The sequence below is a fragment of the Nematocida homosporus genome, assembly GCF_024244095.1.
Source record: "Nematocida homosporus strain JUm1504 chromosome Unknown 4454, whole genome shotgun sequence".
NCBI classification, from domain to species: Eukaryota; Fungi; Microsporidia; genus Nematocida; species Nematocida homosporus.
In genome coordinates this window covers 167,241-183,508 of record NW_026250687.1, presented here as the reverse complement: position 1 = coordinate 183,508, position 16,268 = coordinate 167,241, and the positions used below count along the sequence as shown (strand labels likewise).

The following is a 16,268-nucleotide window of genomic DNA, read 5'->3' as shown; positions in this document are numbered from 1 at the left end:
TTTCGATTCATATCCAGTTAAGTGCAACAAACACACGAATTAATCCGTCTTTGTTATAAAACATGTAGAACGGAAGGCATGAACAACCGCCTTGACCGATTTTAGTGCTATCTACAACCACTATTGGGTTAGTATTGGGTTAGTATAAGCATAGCCATTTCTTCTGCAGGTATATGCTTATACTAACACTAGACTATATCTGTGTTTTGCTGCTATCAAAGCCGAAGTAATTCTACTATTTTAACGGCTTGCTCTCGACCAAAGATATCTTACCGAACTATACATGCTAAATAAGCGCGATAAACAGAATAACATATGTGCTAGCCTTCAATATCAATTCTTAATAACCCAACACCAACCCAACCCAACCCAACCCAATAAATAACTTCGATTTATCGACGGATTAAGAAGTAGAGCTTTTCTGTGAAAATATGGATGTTTTCAAAGTTTCAAAATCAAAAACCAAGATAAAAAATTGAAAGACCAGCAAGCAAGAATATATCAACACGAGTTATTGTTGCAGTAACTCCGAAAATCTACTATTTATCGTCGCACATTCCATAATACTAACCTAACCCAACCCAATTCAATTTCAAACTCTCGTATTTATTCATTTTCAGATCTATTTATAGACAGGGAAATTTCCTTATTAGGTAATTTCCTTCCCGTCTTTTTAGAAACCGAGAATGTTCTTTAGGAACATACAACACTCAGAATCAATAAATTGAACTCAATACTCAACCCAATCTCAACTCAACTCAATTCAATTTCAACTCAATTCCAACCCAATCCAATCACAACTCAACTCAATTTCAACTCAATTGCATCTGAGGTTCTTTGCAAGAATACCATTGTTCTTGCCTTTCGTAGTATAGCTATCAGAAGCTTTCTCTTAAGTGTTATTTCACCAATATGCTTAGCGGGATCCAAGGATTTAACAAATACTGCATCCGTTGAATAGAAAGAAACCGTCACGCAAGTTATTAGATTTTCTTCATCTAATTTAGTAGTCTTTATCTGTTTAACAACCTCCTCAGTCACCAAGCTGTAGTTCTTTAGGATCCACTGCGCATCAATATCGAGATGTTCTAAAACGAGAACTGCGGCGGCTTGATAGTCTTCATCGGTGGCACTCATAAAATCTCCACGTGAGTTTAGTTGAGCTACCGCCAAATCATAGACCTTCTTAGTGATGATGCCGCCAGGGACGCTTGCAATGTATTTCTTTATGGCCCCGGTTAAACAGTGCTGCATGTTATTAGCGTTATTTTCAAGATCCTTGGTGTTGATAGGCTTATTGTTGATGATGTTGTCCTGGAACATCTTCGAGATGGTTGTTTGGCTGCCGGAGACACGAAAGATGCCTTCTGCAAGTTTGCCCGGCAACATAGTTAGCTCCTTAAGTGCATTAATAAATCCTAGAGGCACGCGAGCTGGTTGATCTGTACTGCCCTGTTCTTCTATGCTAGTAGATTTCTTCAAGCGGCTAGAGAATGCAGTTCTCAATTTCGCTAGACCAAAACGGGATCTTTTAGATGTTGGACTGTCTGCTTTAACTGGTGAACTACTGGGAAGAGCGGGACCATCGAATGGGTTTGGGCTGTTAGAACCGCTTTGTGCTTGCTTTGAAGTCGAACTGCCTTCTGTATTGCCTTGCAAAGCTGTTAAGTCATCATTATCTAGATTTTGATTAATTGTCTCTGTGAAACTCATACTAAATGGCTCCACTACTTTAACCCAAGACAATGCGCAATTTGCAATAGCTGAGTCCGGCCATCTTTCTGGCAGTATACACACATAGTTCTTTGTACCAAACAGATGTGTCAGTAATTTGTCAGTGGGACTAGTGAGTGCGGCTATGTGCATTGAGTTGTCCGAGCATCCAACAAATTCGTCTCCTGGAGGCACGCCAACATTCATGGTTTGCGCCTTTGCCCCAATAGTAGCTAAAAAGGCAGTAAATTCCGTAGTCATGTTTCTTGTGGCCGGCCCAAACTCCCAGGCTCCTGCAGCCCAGATCACACCAAAGCTGTAGGGAGCCGACTTTTTCTTCTCGGCCAGCTTTTCAAACTTGGGGTCAGCCTGGATCTTCTTTAAATCCGATGTCAGATCCGCTAAATCGGTTATAAACAAACGAGGGATAGATAAATGGTAGTCATGTGGGCCGATTAGAAGTTTATGCCAAGCATCTACATCACATGCTAGATTAAAAGTAGTTCCTCTGTTTGGATCAAAATTACGACCCTTGGGCATGACGGATGTAATAATAGAGCCCGCCGGAAGGTTGTAGAGCCAAATTTCTCTGTTGGTGGCATGTACTGCCTCCATGTGCTGTAATTCCAGTGTCAATGGGACAGGGCCTTTACGGTCGCCCATAAAATCAATGACAGCTTCATCTCTATCCCATGCTATTGTCGCGAGCCAAGGCATGTTGTCTATTGGACATTCGTGAATTGTGAGTCTTTTTAGCCGCAAACGATGCCTTAAAACATTAAGAACTGACCCAATAGCATATGCATGGCACTTTTTGAAGGACAACGAAGTAATTCTAGTTAGTATTTTCGATTCAGGATGAGAAAGATTCAAGGCATTTTCCGTACTAAAGCTACTAACCTGAGAAACAACAACGTTCGAAGTATCTGCGATCCTCAGAAAGTACCCCATGATGTTCATTGGAATGACCGCCCGTGTTTGTGAATAGCTCTCTTCATCCCCAATGATGGCAACTTGGTTACAGGTTATCTTGGTTTTGTTCTGTAGTTTGGCTGCAAACACATTCCATTCAGCCGCTGTGCTCATTGATGTACTTGTCAAGGCAATGGTGGAGTTTTGTAGAGACGGCTGGTCTGGCAGCAAGTCAATAGTTTTCTTAAGATCGATTGTAACTGATAGTGATTCAGTGTGGCTTGCAGCATAAAGACCGAATCGCCCCACTAGTGCTAACAGTAGACCCAATTGACAAAAAAGAACCCACAGGTTATTGCGCCCACAGGTTGTATTGCTGTTCATATGCCATGCTAAGCAACGTCCATTTATAGATGACTAATGCTGTTTTGGTAAGTTAGGCGATTTATCTTACTGGTCGTTTTTGTCCTAACCCAATAAAGGTATAGCCAAAGCATCAGTTACTGGTTTATCAAGTGGTCCAATTGGATCACTTATAGAGTTCAAATGCCTAGATGGTGTTCAAGTGATGGCACTACATTCTTTGCTAGTGAATACGGTTCCTTGATACTACGACAGTCGCATTGTAATCTGTTTCAAGGGAACAAACACAAGTCAACATCTCTTTTTGATCCTTATCTGCCGTTTCAAGAGCAAAAGCATCAATCAACTTGGGCTAGAAATTGGTACCATAAATACTAACACATTGTGTACTGTTTTGGAACAGGAAAACATATTCCAGATTCTGGCCATGATGGCATAGACGCCTTTCAACCCACTTTCAAAAACACCTCTCTAATAAACAAGTCGCTATGAATTGCTCTTTTGCTACATATAATCTTATCAACTATATTGGGTTCTTTTGTTTTGTGACTACTAATAAAGAAAGCTGTGAATCTTTCAGGCTGAATACCAACCCAAAATCAGTTTGATACTAACAAAGCCATTGCTGTTCAATAAATCCTTTCATCCTTTCTAACCCAATGAGTAGACATCAAAACAGTTCACTATGCAGCCTAGCTCAATTTCTCTTGTTTCTTTTAGGGATCTGTAAGACAGTAGTTCTTACCCAGAATGCAACAAATAACACATACACAATTAGCCGTCATTCTTCTTTCGCCTTTTCTAACGGCCTTAGCAGTATTGCTATTGTTTGCCCGGGCAGTTCAGATACCTATATTAGTATAGCGTTTAGAAAACGGTTCTATGCTAACATATCTCAGTACAAGTACCTCGGTATCATGTTAGAAGAGATTCTCAAATGCAAGATAAGTCTAGAAACCAGCCGCAGTGAATATAGCAGTTTCATGGCCCAGCCCGAGGGGCCCTATACTATCAAACATGGGGGTTATTTCATTACGATTAACTTTTCACTAACGGATCCAGGATGTTTGGCTCCTTTACAACTCTTACAATCTATTATTACTACACCACTCAGCCTAGAAGTGTTTGCTGAAGCCAAAACAAAGTATCAGTCATCGCCTACCCATAATGGATCCACATCTAATATATCTGACGACTCAGTCATGCGTGAATGGAACGCAACATTCTGCTTCCCAAATACCCGAATCGCAATTGTTGCGCCTGAGGAGCCATCGGATATAGTGGCTTATTTATTCCGTCAATACCACCACAACCAGCACTACAGTCAACAACAGATAACCAAACGTCATGAAGGAGTTGTGTCTAATACACACATGCATACCTTTTTGTTTAATTCTCCCCAACTCCTTATATCTCGTAAATCCATCGATAACGTATCAAACATGACCATTTTTATCCCATTGTTCAACAGCATCATAGTATACAACAAACAGATCCTTATCTTCTTATACCAATTATTCAATACGTGCTATGAAGTCTTCAAACAGGAAGTGCTCACTCCTACAAAAGAATTCCCCACTATTAAAACATCACTAGTTCCCTTAGAAGCCGCATTCTGCATCCGCGTTGACGTACAAATAAGCGCGCAAGACCCATTAAGATTCAAACAAATTATAGATCTGATAAAAATGTTCTTCTGTAGTATCAAAAGAGTCTATCAGAATAGAGACTCTAAACTAATTCAGATCTATAACAAGAAATTTGGTGAGTCTTCCAGCATTGGCATGCTACTGAACCAAAGAAACCTTGCGTACGCAGCCGCAATCCAACTTTTCCTTGCTCAACCGAGCGATATAAGTGCTTTCTTCGCTACCACACAACCAAGCCCAATTAATAACATTCAAATGAACTATCTACTTATCGCTGCATGCAACCGACGTAACTGGTATATTAAAATCGACATCCACGACCGTCATTTCACAGAGACGCAAAAACGCGCTGATCGCGTGCCAAGCATCAAAAAGATGCTAGCACCTATGAGCGGCAAGTTTCTCAAAGACGTCAAACCCGCCCTCGAAGAGATCTTCCAGCAAAACAGCACTGGGCATAGTCAACCACCCCCAATAATCCAAGTCGATCTTGATGACCAAATTAATCCTGATGATCAAACTGACCTTGAGAGTCAAATTACTCTTGATGACCAAAATGATTCCGAATACCAAGCCTATCTTGAGAGTCAGATTACTCTCGAAGACCAAGCCGACTCAGAAGCCCAAACCGAACTTGAGAGTCAAATTAATCCTGATGACCAAGTCGATCCAGAAGACCAAACTGATCTTGAGAATCAGATTAAACTCGAATACCAAAATGATTCCGAATATCAAGCCTATCTTGAGAGTCAGATTACTCTCGAAAACCAAGCCGACTCAGAAGCCCAAACCGAACTTGAGAGTCAAATTACTCTTGATGGCCAAATCGATCCAGAAAGTCAAACTGATCTTGAGAATCAGATTAAACTCGAATACCAAGTCGACTCAGAAGACCACGCTGATCTTGACAATCAAATTACTCTTGATGACCAAGTCGACTCAGAAGACCACGCTGATCTTGACAATCAAACCAATCTCGAATACCAAAATGATTCCGAATACCAAGCCTATCTCAAATACCAAGCCTATCTTGAGAGTCAAACCAATCTTGAATACCAAAACGATTCCGAATACCAAACCCGCCTCAAACAGCAAGCTTATCTCGAATACCAATCCTATCTCGAATACCAAGCCTATCTTGAGAGTCAAATTAATCTTGAAGATCAAACAGATTCCGATAGCTCTCCAATAACAATTAGCCCATCACAACCAAGAATGTCTCAACCGAGCCCAGGATCGACCACAAAACGAAAATCACCCCGCTCTACCGGCAAACATATACCAGGCCGACTTCCTAAGAAGCTTCGTCTTTGCAACCCTGCCGCGTAATAAAAGCCAAGTGCGCAAGCTCGCATCAACATTACTAAGCCACTACATTAGAAATGCAATTTCAGCGCAATTAATGTCTACACCACGCCCGCCTGCTAACAAAGAAGCCGAAGAGAAAGAGCCCGCCATTCCCTTTCGGACCCAATTCACCTCGGCTTTTCTCTACTATACCCGTGTACTCATCCAAGTACTTGTGGCTGTCTACTCCATCGTGTTAGTTGCATCGACTCTGGGAAAACATATCACTAAAGACAACTTGCCTGTGGTCATTCCATGCGTGTCAGCTATTCTGTTTATTGTAGCCTCGTTCTATCTTTGGAGAAAGAGTGTTCAGCGCTCTTCGCTATCTAGAAAAAAGCAGCATCTATTTCTATGCCACAGCACGATTCTTATGCTAGTTGCTGCGTGCGGGGTATTCTCAGGAAACGGTTGGTCTTTGTTTCTCGTAAGTGGCCACTTCTTGGACAACAAGAAGTTCTTTCAACTCCTTGGTGCACATATACTTGTCTTTATGCCCACCCTCTTTCTGACAAGCAACATACTAATGGGTGTTGTTGGGCTATACCCAACCATCGCCCTGATGTTTGTTGGTCTAGAAGAGATTCTTTCCGAGCGAGAGCCAATTAACACCTATATTCACAGCCAGCTTTTTTTGGGCGCCATTTCGATTCTGTTCGTCATCTTTTCCTTCAGCTGTATATTCTTGGATCAGTATGTTGCCTCGTTTGAAACAACCAAGCTTACCCCATACTGGTCCCAACTTCTCTTGGGAGTAAGTTGAGTTAAGGTGGGTTGAGATGGGTTGAGATGGGTTGAGGTAAGGTGGGATAGATTCGTGTTGGGTTAGTATTGAGTTAGATTGGTTTGACACTAACTCTATCTAACTCTATCTAACTCGATGTAGTATTTCGGCTAGATTGGGATTGGTTTAGATTAGGTTCAGATGAGCTTGTGCTGGACAAATAGTTAGTCTAAATTTGGAGCTTCGGGTCTTGAGACGTAATCCCGATAGTGATAATTAAGTTAGTATTTTGAAAGTCAATCAATTACTTAAAGAGATAAAGATACTTTTATATGTTTTAATGATCATCTGTAGCTTAATTTCTATTTAGTCGTATGCTTAATAATATATCACCCAATGCTAATCACCCATCGCGATCTTGTTTTTTGTTTTTATGAGGTGTTCTAGAGATAATGAGCTCTTATCTTTTCACAACACAACCCAAAGAAAAGGCCCCTTTACGTTTTCTTCTCCAAAGAGGATTGGTTACATTGCCCGGCCTTTGTTTCTCGCCACTCACGACCAGGCCTGTCCTGGTACTCATTTAAAAAACAACGTTCCGCCTGAAATCACCAACAATTGCCGACTTACTGTTTATTCTGCGATATTTGCTGTTTACTCTATGCCTGGTAGTAATGTCAAGACCTTTGAATTATATAAACTCAAGCCTTGGCGACTATTTGAACGCGTTGCCAAAAGAACTCGTCTAAGAAAAGCTAAGCTAGCTGCATCCGGCCTACAACAGCCCAGATGTGCCTGTCCAGCTCACTCCCAAGTAACTATAAAACCACCGCACATCCCTTTGACCAGCATCTTACTTGACCTTCTTCCTTTCGATCTAACCAGCCCCAAGCACTATCTGCAAACCATCTTCTTTTATTTTATCATTGGCTTAGCTCTGTTAGTATGGAAGTATTAGGGTGTGGTGTGGTGGGGTGTGGTATGGTATGGTATGGTGTGGTGGGGTGTGGTAGGGTAGAATTGATTGACGTACTTCACAAATCGGCTCATTTAACTTCTACATAACCCCAATACATAACACCACACAATACGTAACACAACACCACACATTACATAACATAACCCCACACATTAAATGGCACTTTCTAATTGCTGGACAACTTCCTTGATCTGCTCCAACAATCTCTCTTCCTTGGTGTCTACCCAGATAATAGGCTCGGCTGTTTGATAAAAGACGCGGTAGGTACTCTGCTCTTCAGCATACGCCACCATGATTGTCTGTTTCTGTGGCGCCTTGTATCTACACAATCGGCATATATTTACAAAGACCTCTTTCATGATACTTATCTCGTCCATGGATTTGAATGTCAGCGCGCCTTTAGGAATAAGCACAACATCTAGCTCATCATGGCGCAACACCTTTCTCTGGGCAAACCCGTCTTTAATGCTCTGGATCATCCGCCGATATACTTGCTGCCCCAAAGAAGTATTAAGGTGCTTGGTGTCCCGAAAAGCAAACAGAGCCTCAATGTACTTCTTCTTGCGAACTAACCCACAAATCGCAAAGAAAGCCTCTACTTGGGACACCCGTAAGTTGTACTCATAGTGCCGTACGTAAACACTGCGTGGCTGAATGGCCCGCTGAATAATCTTCTGCACCGGCCCCACTAAGTTATGCACCGATGCACTCTGCGCAGCTGCAACAGATACACCTAGCTTTGCCAAAAACTGATTGAGAGCATACTCCGACTGACTCAGTGCCCGACTACTATGTGCCTTGCGGCGAAAGAAGAGTCCTAAATCCTCAATTGTACCCATGTCCAGAGACAAAGACTCGTAAAGAGTCAGCCACTGCCCAAAAGGGAAATAAATCTCTCGTGTAATCTCAATCATTCGCTTTTCTGATTGTTGCTGTCCCAGCCGTTCTATTTCAACTTCAATCTCTCGAATAAAAGGCGTCCCCGTCCGCAACCCTCCCAACTCGTGCACATCTCCTTTACTCTCACTTAATTCGTCCTCACTCTCGCCCCTCCCCTCACTCGACTCGTCCAGTCCAATACTACTGCGCACACACCCACTCCAAAGACTCCTTTCCGGCCGTTCCGGATCAGCATACAAACTAATGCAAATACCCCATAACAAATCAGAACTCAAATGCCCACTATATTTTCCCAACTTAAACATGGCCCTTTCCAATCTCTCCTCATTAATCACAATTACCCCACCACCAGCCTTAACAGGAACATCAGTTATAATAGCACCATTCTTTATCTTAGGCCCAGGACCAATCAGTACTTCAAAATCACCAGTTTCTGATCCTTCATTGGCCTCCCAAATAACCTCATACTTAACAAGTTGTTTCTCCAAAAGACCTAAAAACATGAACACGGCTGCAAAACACTCTATTTCTCGCGATAGACATAAGACCCGCACAAATCCAACTATATGCAATTGCTGAAGAAGACTTTGATAAGCCTTTTCTCCTCTATTTTCTAATAATTCGGCCATTCTTTGGATTTTTCAAAACAATTTATTTTCATCAGTTACTCCTACTCACTTCTTACTAGATTTGCCTTTAGTGCCATCCGTTGCTGCTGATAAGCCTCGCGAAATCTAGCCGTTTCTAAGTTGATAGTCAGTAAGCTGTACAAAAGAAGTAGAAAGAGAAAAATACAAACGATAGCATCAAAACTACCTCGTGATTTCATGACGTGGTATCTGCGCTGATCAAAATAATCAAAGATCGCTAAATAAATAACGGCTGGAAGTTTAAAAAAGAAGACTCGTTTGATAATTCGGTAAACAAAAAGCACCAAAATAATATTAGCTGTTTTTCCTAAAAAGATAAGACCGTGTCCGATTTGTCGAAGGCTATCAAAAATATGGGCCATTCGAAAAGAAGTTGGGCTTTTTAAACAGCCACGAGCGACTTCTTTGATCATTCTGGCCCCCTGAACTAGTTCGTGTAAGCTTTCTTCAATGGTGTTGTTTTTGATTGTGCGCCAAAGGAGTCCTACCATCCAGAAGCAGCACCAAATGAATATTGCCCTATGCATTCGCAAATCTTTGCTTGCAAAAAGCTGACTACTAGTTTGTACTGTATCATACCCCGCTGTCAATCCCAGCCTAATTCCAATCCAACTGACCGTTTGTCCAACTCAGTCTCAGACTTGATTAGAAACTACTAACTGTGATAAGGAAGTAAGTAAAGAAGCCCCTGCTTACCACACATACTCACAACTGGCTTTATTGCTTGTAAGCAATCTGACTTGAAACCCCATTGGATTACCGCTGCTTATTTGTTGCTTTACTTGATGCTTTACTTGATGCTTTACTTGATACTTTACTTGATGCTTAATACTAACTTAATACTAACTTAATACTAACTTAATACTAACTTAATACTAACTCAATACCAACTCAATACCAACTCAATACCAACTCAATACCAACTCAATAGTAACTTAATAAATATGACATGCCTTGTCTTTAACTTATACGTACGGTTTAGTCTTAGGTTATGTTAGTGTTGGGTTCAAAGGGAGTACAAAGACTTCTTATCCACACGTACTCCACGAGAGGCAAATCATCAGCCAGACTAATGTACTAAGTTGTATTAAGTTGTATTAAGTTGGTATATTCTTCTGTAGTCCTTCATAAGAGTCTTAGAAAGTCCTTATCAATCTTCGTTGTAGACTTATACTCTAATTGGTTTAGTTAAGTTAGTTGGTTAGTATTGGGTTGTTTAAAGTAGTAAGGAAGAAACATCTACACTATATGTAGTTAACTCGTGTGAAGTAGAGGTGATTTGAGAATCTTATTAAGTTGCATAGTGGGTACAAACACCACAGTTAGGCCCAATTGATGATTATGAGGAAACTGTGCTTTATCATAGGCATAACACCCTTTAACCGTAGGCGAAATGTTTACTATCAAGTTGATATGGAGTTAAGTTGATATGGAGTTAAGTTAATAGTGGGCTAAGTTAGTATTAAAAGACAAAAACACGGCTATAAATAGATATTCCTAACGGGGTTCGATTTATTCGCTCTCTTTAGCCCATTTTAGTCTCTAAATATCAAGTCTTGTTACCCGCTTGGCGAATGATACACATGCGACAGCGAAACTCGTCAACTGGAAAGTACTAAGTCCGGTGTAACCACGGGCTTCTAGTTTTAAGATAGGAGTTATGCCTAAGCAAATAACCATACCCAATCCGATCACACTACTTCACAGCCCCCGTCACGTAGCCCAAGGGCGAGAATATAGCCGAGAAAATTCCCAGAACTGTAGCGGCTCGCGATTCTTGGTCAAGTTTCAATCGATCGTACCAGTTGTACTCTATTCCCTTTTGAATTGTCTGTTGAACTACAAAGACGGAAAAGAGAACCAATAGTAAGATACTAGTGATAGTCAGCACCTTTTGAATTCGCTTCTGCTTCGTATAATCAATGTCCGTGTATATGTCTTTTTCATAGTCTAGAAGTGTACCGGGCGGTTTAATCCAATCAAGAAGAGTATCTACCAGAGAACTATTTCTAATATAGTTAAAGAGTGGATCAACAAAGAAAATCAAAACGTTTAGACCAGTTGCCCAAACCAGACCGTATATCAAACAACGGAACAACATCATGGCTGCCACAGTTCGATTGGCATGTTTCAAATTTTCGACCTTGTTAATCTCTAAACTCTTATCGACCTTATAGTAGTTTTTAAACAACTCAGCAAAGGTGGTAATAATTCCCAACCCCATAATAAAGATTGGGCCACTTGCCACCAGGTTAATAATCTTCAAAACACCAATATACGAAACTGTACCGGCAGGGATAAGCAAGCCAACCAGGGTTCCATCTGCAGTTGGAAACATCATGTCTTTAACTGAGAACCAATTCATGTAATCAGCTACATTCGCCCCAAGCCCAAAGAAATAAAAAGCCGTTCTTAAAACACTTACGATAATAACTGTCATCATCATAAACGCAATTATCTTAGAAATAGTCGATATAACGAATTTGGTCCATCCTTCTTGGGTTATGTTGGTCTTTTGTCCCTTCTCAATACGATTAAGTGATTGAATGTAGCTTTGTTGAACGTTAGCCGCGGCTGAAAGTTTCTCACGCTCTAGTTTAGACTTGTTGTATCCTAAGACAGCTTTGATCTCAGTCCAAGCCCGCGGCATTTCGCTTTTAACCAAAGAATACAATCCTACAACTGATAGCAGGCATACACCTATACTTAACCCAATATGCATTGGTGTTGGTGAGTACAACATAGATGTTACATAAAGTGCTTGATACAATACACCGGCAAATCCAAAAATACTACTTAACAAAAGCACAAAAGATCCCCATAACGTATCTGGAGCTTCTTTTACTTGATTGTCACCACTGCCCACTTTGCCCGGAGCCATAGCCATGGCGTTATGAACGAATAATAGAAGACATAAACCAAAGAATACATACAATTTGATGTGTTTTGATGTTGAAAAGAACCTCATAACTTCCAGTTCGAAAAAAATAAATTGGGTTATAAATGGATAATCATTGTAAACCAATGATAACGGTCATATCAATTATCTGATTAAAATAACCAATTAGGTTTTGGGCTTATTGTTTTGATTAGATTGGTTCCGGCTAACCCAATCATTAATTAAGTTAGTATTGGGATGGTATAAGTTATTGTAGTGCTATCATACGACCAGCAATACTAACTTAATACTAATCTGATCACTGGTAAGCTACTCCCTATGTAGTACACACTACTTAGTAGCACTAATACCAACTCAATACTAATCCTAACACTAACTTATTATGACGTCATCATATTTTAACTCACTCTTATTTTCTTGGTAAATGGTACCCACACTTATCCCATGGAATGTCTTTAATAGAGGTTAGTATTAGTTAGTATTAGTTAGGATTAGTTATGTGTAAGGATTAGTTAGGATTGGGTTAGTATAAGTTTGGAGTGTGTTAGGAGTGTGTTCGTATAAGTTATGTGTAAGGATTGGGTTAGGTTAGGTTTGGTTTGGCTAAGTTTGTCTTAGTATAGGTAAACTAAACAAACTCTAGTTTATCTGCTGCGCAGAAAGAATCCTGAAGTGACCACTGGTACAGCCACTTAATCTTAGATTAATTGGATTGGTGCTTGACTTATCACAAACTTTCAACTTAACTCGTTTTGACTTTAAAATCTCAAAACCAACGTATCCAATGACTCATTCCGTATCAAGCTATTTTAACTCAATACTAACTCAATACCAATACCAAAACCAACTCAACTCAATACTTAACTAAAACTAATGCCATATCAATAAGTGTGGATAAATAAGTGCCTGGTGTTTATTTAAAGAGCTACGATTCACTTTTGAAACAATTAAACGGCCTGGTGCTCACTTGGGTCGGAGTTGCTGGCGCCATGCTTGACTTCAGAGATAAAGATAGAGAAGATGTACGTGTAAAATAGACAAACAATGCCGTAGAAGACCAAAAGGAAACCTTTGAAAGTAAATCCTGCATTGTCACTGTTAATAAACAAAACCGCCACAATTACTGCGATTATTGTTAACGCCCGGAATCCTAAAAAGGAAAGGAGCATTTTGCCATTTTTGGCGAAGTAGACATAACCGTCGTGTAAACTAGCCAGCACTAAAACAATCGCTAAAATGATTCCAGTCGTACAGGTGGGAAATTTGTGGCCATAGGTGGGATCGGCTCCATCAATTGCCACACAGAACATGTAGGTGCAAAGACTTACCACCGCCATAAGAATAAAGGATCCTAGCGCAATGTGCTGGCAAGTGACATTGCTGTACTGGGTGGGCACCATTTTCCCAAGGGACGACTCTTTGAGCTTTTTGACGTGCTCGTGCGCTTTGTTGTCGGTTTCAGAAACTTTCTTGGCTACGGCCTCCTTTGTTGCTGTTGTGTTGTCTGAATTCATAGGGGAAATGCTCATGGACTTGTTTTATTCTTATTCTGGTGATTGGCCATCACCCTGATTGGTTATTTTACATGGAAATGATTCGCTATTGAAAGATCTCGGGATATTCACTCCTTACTGTCATGACGGCTGATTCTATCCCCTTTTCTCTTTGGATGGATGTGGGGCTAGTTAGCCCCTGAACCATATACTTTCGCACAATAATTAGGAAAATAGTGGTGCCCAAGGCCAGCTGGGCAACAACCATCATGGGGATATTGGCTATCAGAATTGCATAGGGATGCTTTGCATCAAAGCGGAAAAGAACTCGCAAGCAAATCACCAGGCAAAAGACAAGCAAATTAGTAAAGCCCAAATAAATAGCATAAAGCATTCTATCAATTGACAGACGCTTCAGAGTCAGCAAATACCAAAGAACTGAAACAATAACCGTGTATCCGATCACTATAGCCCGAAAGACAAGCGAATCATGGCCATACAAGATCTCATGCAAGGCTAAAGCCAGGTTAATTCCGATTCCGACCAAATTAATGCCAATATATGCCTTCCGCTGTAGAAACACCATCTCTTGTATACACCGAAACAAATAAAAACACATATAGACTTAGTATTGAGTTGAGTTGAGTTGAGTTCGTATTGAGTTGGGTTGAGTTGTGTTTGTGTGGTGTTGTATTGAGTTTGTGTGGTGTTGAGTTGGGTTGTGTTTGGGTTGTGTTAGTGTGACGTTAGTATGGTGTTGTGTTGTATTGGGTTGTAAGGTTAGCTTCTGTTTATGCTAACTTAAATCTCAAAGACTACCAATTCAAATACCAATGCAATACTAACCCAAATACCAACACCATACTAACCTAATACTAAAGCAAACATAATATCTTTATTGCATTAATCCCAAAGGCTACCAAGATTGAAATCATTTTCTGGTGACTTATTTGAATCGGTGTTGTTAGTGGTGGTGTTGGTGGTGGCGGTGTTGGTGTTAGTGTTGGTATTCGTTGGGTTAGTATGGATTGTGGTTGTGGTTGTGGTGTTAACGCTGGTTGGTTGATTTTCAAGCAGATTGGCAAAGTCGTAGGTGTCATCAGATTGGGGGTCTACGGGGATGGATCGGATCTCGGTGCTCATTCGCGGCATTTTGGGACGATTGGTAGAGTCTTCGGCCCCCATGATTCGGCGGTCGATTTCTTGGACGGCTGGTGTAATTTCGGCCTCAATGTCGGTCCAGCGGTGCGACTTGAGCACGCTGACCACCCCGGATATAATTTCGTTGTAGCGCTTGGACACGGCGGTTTTGTCTTGCTTGTCTATGCACTCGAGAATCCCACTAATAAAAGTATCGGGTGAAAGGATGCGGGTTTCGTCGACTGAAAGAGTGAATTGGGTCTTGCTTTCTCTTTTGTTCTCTTGTGTGTCCTTGGCCTTCTCGTGTTTCTGGCGGCGGTAGATAAGACGAAGGACGTCTTTCGGGTTCGCAACTTTATCTTTAAACTCTTCCAGGACTCTTCTTTGGATGATAGTCTTTTGGCTTTTATCCGATACATCAACTCTTAAGCGGACAAGCGGCCGATGCGCGCCATTATAACCCGCTAGAATCTCTTTCATTTCGCTCTGAATGGTAGTGACTAGATCCAACCCGGCGGCAGCAATGTGTTTGAAAATGAGCTGACGGGTGCTTTGCATGGGAATAGAATCAGTCGCCCAGCCGGATGGAGTGACTTTAAGAAGAACGCAGTGCTTGTCCCGGCTTTCAGCCTGGCAAAGAGAGGTTTGCACTGTTGAGCCCGGCTGCACGGAATGGAACCCCATTTGGTGGTTCTTTTCCGGAACAGGATAGGAATCATGCATGTGTCCCCAAACTACTAAGTCCATGTCTCTGCTCAGAAGATGGTCGGGTAGGTAGACATTCGCTCCACGGCAACACCGAGTCTGGTGAAGGACCAAAAGACTGGTGCCACCCTCTGGCTTTTCAAAACTGATTCGCTCTTCAGCCAGCAACTTAACCATCCTTTCGTCGCGCAGCCCACCAATCCCATAGAGATTAAGCGCAATCTGTCCCTTTTTGAGTAAGATAGGGCGGACTTCAATTGTATTGGCCATTGAGTCAATGCAGCCAAAATAGTTGACTAGTCCGGCCTCGGCCAAGATGTTTAAAGATGCAACCCCACGATGTCCTGATGGCTCATCGTGATTGCCATGGATTGAGAAAACTGGCATACTTATATTAAGATTGGCATTGTAGTAGTTCACCGGCCGAGCTTCTTTAGAAAGGTTTGTGAAGTTGCCATTATCACGACATTCGATGTGAATCGGTCGATCTCCCAAACAATACTTGCGAAGGATCTCTACAGTACGGTACATGGTGTATTTAGAAGGGTTTACATCGTGGAAGAGATCGCCAGCCATTAAAACCGCATCTACATTCAATCGCAAAGCGTGCTCAAACACCTCTTCAAATGCCCTAAAAGAGTCTTCTCCTCTTATGTGGTCCCTTTCCAAGAAACCCAAGTGGTTATCTGTGGTAATAAGAACCCGAAGTTCATCCATACTAGTAGCCAAATAAATTTGTCCCCTTTTAAGTCTCAACACCAATTTGATGCATACATACTAACCCAAAGTAACCC

At 41.3% G+C, this 16,268-nt stretch overlaps 10 protein-coding genes across 10 annotated transcripts; 3 read left to right on the top strand and 7 right to left on the bottom strand.

Moving 5' to 3' along the window:
* Positions 1 to 801: 801 nt before the first annotated feature.
* NEHOM01_0426 (uncharacterized protein) lies at positions 802 to 3,009 on the bottom strand (the record flags this gene model as incomplete). The annotated part of the gene is made up of 1 exon (XM_051489304.1): positions 802 to 3,009. One exon carries the CDS (start codon positions 3,007 to 3,009, stop codon positions 802 to 804), a length of 2,208 nt encoding a protein of 735 aa, XP_051345264.1.
* Positions 3,010 to 3,647: 638 nt separating this feature from the next.
* On the top strand, positions 3,648 to 5,966 carry NEHOM01_0425 (uncharacterized protein; the record flags this gene model as incomplete). The annotated part of the gene is made up of 1 exon (XM_051489303.1): positions 3,648 to 5,966. One exon carries the CDS (start codon positions 3,648 to 3,650, stop codon positions 5,964 to 5,966), a length of 2,319 nt encoding a protein of 772 aa, XP_051345263.1.
* Positions 5,967 to 6,039: 73 nt separating this feature from the next.
* On the top strand, positions 6,040 to 6,747 carry NEHOM01_0424 (uncharacterized protein; the record flags this gene model as incomplete). Its single annotated transcript, XM_051489302.1, has 1 exon — positions 6,040 to 6,747. The coding sequence occupies one exon, from the start codon at positions 6,040 to 6,042 to the stop codon at positions 6,745 to 6,747; it is 708 nt and encodes a 235-aa protein (XP_051345262.1).
* Positions 6,748 to 7,141: 394 nt separating this feature from the next.
* On the top strand, positions 7,142 to 7,666 carry NEHOM01_0423 (uncharacterized protein; the record flags this gene model as incomplete). The annotated part of the gene is made up of 1 exon (XM_051489301.1): positions 7,142 to 7,666. One exon carries the CDS (start codon positions 7,142 to 7,144, stop codon positions 7,664 to 7,666), a length of 525 nt encoding a protein of 174 aa, XP_051345261.1.
* Positions 7,667 to 7,839: 173 nt separating this feature from the next.
* NEHOM01_0422 (uncharacterized protein) lies at positions 7,840 to 9,216 on the bottom strand (the record flags this gene model as incomplete). The annotated part of the gene is made up of 1 exon (XM_051489300.1): positions 7,840 to 9,216. The coding sequence occupies one exon, from the start codon at positions 9,214 to 9,216 to the stop codon at positions 7,840 to 7,842; it is 1,377 nt and encodes a 458-aa protein (XP_051345260.1).
* A 41-nt stretch (positions 9,217 to 9,257) lies between these two features.
* NEHOM01_0421 (uncharacterized protein) lies at positions 9,258 to 9,728 on the bottom strand (the record flags this gene model as incomplete). Its single annotated transcript, XM_051489299.1, has 1 exon — positions 9,258 to 9,728. One exon carries the CDS (start codon positions 9,726 to 9,728, stop codon positions 9,258 to 9,260), a length of 471 nt encoding a protein of 156 aa, XP_051345259.1.
* Positions 9,729 to 10,933: 1,205 nt separating this feature from the next.
* On the bottom strand, positions 10,934 to 12,205 carry NEHOM01_0420 (uncharacterized protein; the record flags this gene model as incomplete). Its single annotated transcript, XM_051489298.1, has 1 exon — positions 10,934 to 12,205. One exon carries the CDS (start codon positions 12,203 to 12,205, stop codon positions 10,934 to 10,936), a length of 1,272 nt encoding a protein of 423 aa, XP_051345258.1.
* An 878-nt stretch (positions 12,206 to 13,083) lies between these two features.
* NEHOM01_0419 (uncharacterized protein) lies at positions 13,084 to 13,665 on the bottom strand (the record flags this gene model as incomplete). Its single annotated transcript, XM_051489297.1, has 1 exon — positions 13,084 to 13,665. One exon carries the CDS (start codon positions 13,663 to 13,665, stop codon positions 13,084 to 13,086), a length of 582 nt encoding a protein of 193 aa, XP_051345257.1.
* Positions 13,666 to 13,735: 70 nt separating this feature from the next.
* NEHOM01_0418 (uncharacterized protein) lies at positions 13,736 to 14,215 on the bottom strand (the record flags this gene model as incomplete). Its single annotated transcript, XM_051489296.1, has 1 exon — positions 13,736 to 14,215. One exon carries the CDS (start codon positions 14,213 to 14,215, stop codon positions 13,736 to 13,738), a length of 480 nt encoding a protein of 159 aa, XP_051345256.1.
* Positions 14,216 to 14,532: 317 nt separating this feature from the next.
* On the bottom strand, positions 14,533 to 16,191 carry NEHOM01_0417 (double-strand break repair protein MRE11; the record flags this gene model as incomplete). The annotated part of the gene is made up of 1 exon (XM_051489295.1): positions 14,533 to 16,191. One exon carries the CDS (start codon positions 16,189 to 16,191, stop codon positions 14,533 to 14,535), a length of 1,659 nt encoding a protein of 552 aa, XP_051345255.1.
* Positions 16,192 to 16,268: the final 77 nt, after the last annotated feature.